Source organism: Austrofundulus limnaeus, unplaced genomic scaffold (genome assembly GCF_001266775.1).
Source record: "Austrofundulus limnaeus strain Quisiro unplaced genomic scaffold, Austrofundulus_limnaeus-1.0 Scaffold1480, whole genome shotgun sequence".
NCBI lineage: Eukaryota > Metazoa > Chordata > Actinopteri > Cyprinodontiformes > Rivulidae > Austrofundulus > Austrofundulus limnaeus.
The window spans coordinates 32,818-40,167 of record NW_013953882.1 but is presented as its reverse complement, the minus strand read 5'-3'; the positions used below and the strand labels follow the sequence as shown (position 1 = coordinate 40,167).

The following is a 7,350-nucleotide window of genomic DNA, read 5'->3' as shown; positions in this document are numbered from 1 at the left end:
TGCTATGTATGTCCTTAAAAAAAACTAATTTGTTAATTTGTGGTACATTTACAGAAAAACACCTGGTCCTTTTAAGGTATTACACAACTTTTTCGTGTTTGTGTTGCTCAGGTTTTGTCACATTTGATCATGAAGGAGAAATGTGTGATTTTATTAGAGAAAAATCCACGCGGTTTAATGAAAACGGAGTTTTTTCTCCACCTGGGACCTCCCTGTTTCCTCCACTCCTCCTACAGACCGTCACCTAACTTCCGGCCGCTCGCTCTCTCTCGCTTCTCCTGCTCAATCATCCTGTCTCTCCTTCAGTCTCTGTTTAACTCGTTCTCCTTCACATGTGAAACCGGATCAGTCATGTCAGTGTGTGAACGCTCCGGTCGGGACTCGGTTTCTTTGGATTAGGGGGCTCGGTTTGTCTCCGCCCGGTGTTCGTATTCGGACTCCCCGAGTTTTATTGGATTGGCCCCTCAGCGGCGGCGGGAGACAACTGGTCTTCGGTTTTCTTCTTGTCCCAGCAGGATTAAGGACGTGGGGGAATTGCTGTGGAAAAAAAAGGAGGAAGAGGCGTGAAACAGCAGTGAACATGTTTAATCGTCTCCTGACACTCGCTTGTTCTCTTTTATTATTCGGTAAGACACGACTCTTTTCTTGAATATTAATGGCTAATTAATTCCAATGGCATTCTGAGCTGGAAAGTCATTTCGAATCCCGGTTCGGAAAACCGTGATTTTAACGTTTCATTGTTTTCAGGCGCATTTAAACACACTCTAAAGGTAATTTTAATCAATTTATCATCTATAAAGCACACGAATCAATTCGGCATAAATTTAATCCATAAAACCACAGCTATTTCTAATATATTTAAACTTTTACTACTGCTTCCTACTGCTAGCAGCGCCCTTCTCTTGTGAAATTGATGGGTGAAATCCAGCGAGGGCAACCAGCTAATGGTTTCAAAAAGCTGCCATTTTAGTTGATTTTAGGCTAATTTGGTTAAGCCGAACGAAAGAACACATCCTTAAACAATAGAATTTACAAATTTACTGATCTACATTAAAGGGTACGTGTCAGTTCAGAAAGATTACTTAAAAATGCCGTATTTTTAAATGGAGTTGAATTGTACAAAAATCAAATCAATTTAGTGAGGTTTGAATGTACTCAAGTCAATTCCACTGTAAAGCCATCTAAGCAAGCATGTAAAAACTGGAAAGTGTAACACACTTTCACTTTCATTTACCAATTTTAGTCATGTTCAGTAGTAAAATAACACACCTATTTTCATGAAGCAACAGAAATGACTTTCATTAGCTAAACCTAACCAACAAGGAAACAAGCAGCATTTCCTTCTCAGTGTGCCAAACTGTAGCCTAAGTTAAATGATTTAACACTCCCTTTCATTTAAGTCAACTGAATGAGGTAAAATATTGATTGCTTATTGTTATTTAGTTAGTGTCTCAGCCAAGTTCAACCCCTCATTAGACTAAATGGCTGCATTTCTCCTAAGAGCAGTTTCTCCAGATTGAGGCCGAAAGTGTTAGTCAAACTGGTCTGCTTCTTATCAGTGCCAGTAACTTTTTTGCTTCAGGTAACAGTACCTCCATTGGACCGGTTTGAGATCAGTCGTTAAGCTGGTTTTCTCCCACAAGGACAAACATGGTCTTGTTTGCTGTCCTACCTGGGCTCTGAAGCTGCCATATGTTTGTGAGCATTACAGTCAGTGCTGTAGGGGTTCTCTAGTGTGTGTGTGTGTGTGTGTGTGTGTGTGTGTGTGTGTGTGTGTGTGTGTGTGTGTGTGTGTGTGTGTGNGGTCAACAAAACATGGGCATAGTAACAATATTTTTTATATTACATTTATCCATTTTAAATATACTAACCTCACTCCTTTGTAACAACTAAGGCAAAATGTAATTAACTCAGAAAATCTTTTCAGGACCCCATCTTGATGTTGGGTCCCGACCTCAACTTTGGGAAACACTGGACTACACTGCACTGAAGTGTGGATTTGAATCAGACATCATGGACTGAACTCACTCTGTTCAGGTCTATCTCTGCTGAAGATGAGCCAAACTAGAAGGAGGTGAGTTAAAGGTAAAGAGATGAAGAGCAGGAGATGGATGTAAGGTGAAGGAATAAAGGGTGAGATCAGTAAAAACTGATGAGGGGAAGGAAGGTTTTATTGACATTGACTTCATGTAAAAACAATGTATGTGCCATATTTGTTTAATCTCATTGTTCATTTTTTCAACCTGAAGTTTGATTTATATGTTTATGTAGAAAATTACACCAACCAGCCAAAACATTCTGACCAATGAAACCAAAGTGAATTTGCTAATCTAGAACACAATGATCTGATTAAAAAACTGCTGATTTATATTTATATATATATATATATATATATCTATATTTATATTTATATATATCTGTGTGTTTAACAAGCTGCATGGTGGTGCACTCATAGAGCAGTTGTTTCAGCAAGAAGATACAATCCTAGCTGGGGATTTAAAAGGTGGAGTTTGTTTGTTCTCCCTGTGCACTTGTGGGTTTTCTCCTTTCACATGCATAAATGCTTGGCTAATTGGTAACTCTAAATTGTCCCTAYAGGTGTGAGAGAGTGAGTTGTTGTTAGACTTGTTTGTGTGTCTCTGTGATGGACTTGCTACATGTCCAGTGTGTCCCCCTGTCCCTCACACAGTAACTGCTGGACTTGGTGATCCTGCAACGAAGAAGCAAGTAAAATATTTTAAACATGTTTTAGTTAGTAATTAATGCTGAATAACTTTTATTTCCCGATGTCTATTTTTTCAGCTCTTAATACAGATTATTTCCATTTTCTTTTTTCTATTCTATATTCTGAACTCAGCGTGTGTGAAGATTAAATAAATAAAATGTTTCTGAATAGATGTTTGTTTGAAAAAAAAAATGCAGTGAATTTCCACTATAGACCAATTTTTTTTACCAAACATTGCAACGGAGACAACATTTAGATAGAAAACACATTTCCACCTTTCAGAGCCAATCAGATGAAGTTTCTGATCCCTGCCTTGGGAAGTGAGATAAATGGGGGAAACTTGGATTTATGAGCTTATATCCACTGGTAGCTCACACCACAGATGGTGGTGATAAGGAGAAAAAAACCATCACAGAAAAGAAAATAAATTTAATACAAAATCAAAAGTAGATATAAACCAGATGTACACCAGAAAAGGAACAATCCTGATCTATATCTATCACTACAGTGCACCAAGTCGGTCTATACAGTATGCACGTCTTCAGGGAGGAAAATGCTGCGTACTGAATTATTGAGTTGAATTTTCACGGGCTGAAGGTCAGATAGCGAGGGGGGGAAAAACCCCTAATGAAAAATTGATGTCTTCATATTGTCAGCCAAGGCGAGGGCCAAAATTTCYAAATCTGCACAGATGATTATTTCCAAAGTCAACACTGTCAAAATGATCTCTCACGAAGGAACAAACTCTGTAAATATRAACTTTAACAAGAAATAAAAAGCTGCAGCTTATGACAAAGTGGCAGTCTTTCACATTAGAAACATAGAAGTGGATGAAATTAGTCACTTAACCTATATGATTATTAAGTAATAATTATGATTACAATCTCCATTACCTCATCATTTATCTTTAAGGAGCTTTGCAGATTTATATGTCCCCTGTGCAGTGAAACTTTATTCCACTAAGATTTCTCAAGCAGGAGAAATCCATTGTGGACTAATTGGATTATCAGTAGAGAATTACAAAATGATCTCACAGCTTTGCCGCAGTCCTTTTAATGAGCTCTACCCTCATAAATGCAGCACCGGCCTTCTCTTATGGCCTAATTGATATTTCATTAGTACCTTTTCTATTTATGATTTTAATGGCTTGTCCTATTGAGGTAAAAGGAGGGGCTGCTGCTGGGACCAGCCTAGGGTTTTCTTCTTGGATATATTCTCGGCTTCAGTGTGGATAACATGGGATCTAATAAAAAGATAAATCAGGATTTATGCCTTTACCCTTTGGAAACATGGCTCGCAGGAGCAGAGAGTCATTAAACCGATCTAGATGTCCCTGTGCTTCGAGCAGACGGACGTGGAGTTTAGGTGCCTTGCTATTTCATGAACAGAATTTGAAACTTTCCATTTATAGCAAATAGAATCAGATCATCGTACTCTAAGGCTCGACACATTATTTTCTAAAATGGTAAAAAAAATACTATTGAAGCCTCTTTCTCTGAGGACTCAAATGCAGAAAATAATTTGAGGCAGTTTATTGGAAAGACAAGAATGAGCTTTTCATTTGAGCAAATGTGGAAAAGTGGAATCCAAAAATAAAAATCCATCAAAATGAGGCAGGAAATAAGCACAAGTGCAAACAAAAACAATGATTTTACTCTAAAAGTGGCATATTTGTAAGATAATTTATAAAACTTTACAAAAAAGAGGAGCGAGAACTTGTTTTGAGTCGGTTTAGAAATGGCAGCATTCTACGAAATAATGACAGAGTTTTAAACAAAGATCTGTCAAATAGTTCATGAAATATTTTGCTAACAGACAAACAGCCGATGAACAGACAAACACAATCTCTGACTTAATTGTTGGTTGAGTTAGGGTGTAATAAGCAATAAATGAGTTAATGGATTAATCCTGTCAAATAAGAGCGTCCTCCTCCTCCTCTCTCTGCATCTGTCCTGAGACCCTCTGAACCACCTGGCAATTACTTTCATTTGGACAAGATTGAATGAAACAACTCCACACAGTCAGATGAGACTGCAGGGGCATCTTTTCTGCAGCGGACCTCATTAGGTGTCTATCCAGGACAGAAAAGCTGAAGTTGCCGTGGCCTCGTTTGCATATATTTGTTTTTTCAGGACCTAGATGCAACCCAGCGCAGCCACGAAGGTGGAGGTGCCGTCCATCATACAGTAACAAGCTGCACACCAAAGAGGCCTCATTACACACAGAGGCCACTCGGCTAATGACTTGTGAGAAAGCAAAGCCTTGTTTTGTTTGAAGAGACAGGATGTGTGAGTGCGGCTGCTTACAGGGAGTGTCCACGCTCACATTACAGTAGGGAGTTGTCTAAACCACGGCACAATGGATTTCCTCAGATCAAAGAGGAAGGACTTTGATGAATGTTGTTCATTAGGCACAGCCGAGTGGGTTTTAGGGAGACAACCTGCACACTTCAAGGGAGGGCAACGGTAAACAAAAATATTACTAATAATAAAAAAGTCAGAGGTGAATATGAATAATATAATGCAGCAATATGGAAACAATACTCCAAAAACTACATTTTGCCTTAGTTTTCATGGTGACCACCAGGTGGAGACATTCATCTTGTGAGTGAAACCTTTCCTGGTGCTTCATTCACAGTCCACACATCACTCTGACCTGCAGCATTTTCAGTATTAATCTGAAATAAATGGGGTAGTGTGTCAGTGCAAGAAATAATGTGTTAATCTGAGGGAATGAATAATGGGCAGCCATTAAAATAAAAACACTGCCACTCTGTGGGTAAAACCCACTGCCCTACAAGTGTACATGACGGATTGTGTTATGGATGGAAGGTGATGCTCACAAAATGGGGAATGACAGATGGAGTCATCCTCCACTCATTAATATCTACAACTGGATGATGAGTTTAAAGTCAGCCTCTTCTGTCTGTGCAGGAGTTCAACTGAGCCGTAGGTGGTTGTGTTCAACACGTGCACAACCGCTGTCAGTAATGTACAAGAAACCTAAGTTACAATGGTTCTAATGGGCTTCAGAGGCTGATTTTATTTTACTGCCAAAAGGAAGGAAAGCCAGATCGGGTTCTCGAGCTTGCAGTGAAACAAATTGATTGGGTTTGCAGTTCTCCTTTTTTGTCAAAAAAAAAAAAAAAATTGGAGAAAACTCAGTGGTTAAAAGAAGCTTTCCGAGACACCACAGATTCAATTCTGGAGATATGAATACTATTTTCTAATTCGGTCCTCAGAAAATAAATGGACAGACAGCGAATGGGGGCTGGTTTAGGCTGTTATATATATGAAAATACTGTGCTCACAGAATCCCGCCTCTTATATTCATTTCAGGTCCAAAGCAATTCAATTTCACTTTATTTCAGCAGGAAAATTCACTCAGCATCTATACTGCCTCTCATGTGGCCTATGGGGATAGTGTATATGAAAAACATAGGGCACTAGAGAGGGTTTCTAGAAAGAAAAATAAACAATAATAGCAATAACAGTCTGTGCATTATGTATTGACGTTGTATTTTCACACCATACAATATCCTAGGATCAGTTTAATTTGTCTGCATTTTAGTGGGTTTGCTGTAAGCTTTAAAGAAGAGAATCAACTTTAAAAAACAAACAAAAAAAGAAAAGAAGACAAGCTAATTCTATATATGCTGGTTTGTAGCTTTAATACAGAACAGTCTCATCTCTACCAGGTTTTGACAGCTGCACACTGAACCTTTGGCCCATTCTTTTTTTTTTATTTAAATAATTCAAGCGTGGTCCCATTGGGTGTGGAGAGTCTGTTAACAGCAGTTTTGAAGTCTACGGTGTGTTCAGTAAGTTTTTCAAACCATTTCGCTTTCTGGCCCAAAGACTTTTGATGGTTTTTGTACAATTTTTACATTTATCTGCYACGCCTCCATAAAGGCCAGATCTGTGGACTAACTTTCATCAGGTACACAATTTCTCAYCTGAGATGTGGATCTCTGCAGCTCCACCAGAGTTAACGTGGGGTTAAAAGAGTTGCAGATGTGTCACATTCTTCCCAGCTGACTATGGATTGATCAACACTAAATGAGATGTGCAAAGTTATGATGTGATTTTATAACCTAACMCTCAGCGTTATCCCTGACCTACCTGTGTTGTTTGGTCTTCATGATGTTGATTAATCACTAATGTTCCGTAGCAAACCTCTGAAGCCTTCAGAGAACAGTTGAGCTTAAATTCCATACTCAGTTTACTATGTAGATGACTTCTCAAGGTAAAGGCATCAGAGTAAAGAAGGCTAAATACAAATGGATGCCACATTATTTAGATTTTTATTTGTGAAATATTTTCAGAATGTTTTCCTCCCTTCCTACAATTGTGTACAAATTTGTGTTGGTCTATCACAGCGGTCTGCAGCCTTTACAATCATAAGAACCATTTCTGGTCCTTGGCTCACTAAAAAAAATACGTCTGGAGCCGCAAAACATACTACAACTCTATCAACTGGTGGCTCGTGGGCCACTTTGGGTTTGTTGAAGTGGGGATTTTCCAGCAGTTTTGGGTGACATTATAAAATAAAAAATATACAATTAATTTTAACACATTACTATTTTTAAACTTTGGGATGAAAGAAAAGACTATACTCATGTAAAC

The 7,350-nt window shown here is 38.5% G+C and overlaps 1 protein-coding gene across 1 annotated transcript in view; it reads left to right on the top strand.

Annotated features, from left to right (window-relative positions):
* Nucleotides 1-257: 257 nt before the first annotated feature.
* Nucleotides 258-7,350, top strand: part of LOC106535529 (prostaglandin F2 receptor negative regulator) — a gene marked incomplete at its 3' end in the record, with an annotated part of 34,419 nt that continues 27,326 nt past the window's right edge. Inside the window, 1 exon segment of the mRNA XM_014032558.1 lies at nt 258-626. Coding sequence (XP_013888012.1) covers nt 581-626 — 46 coding nt within the window.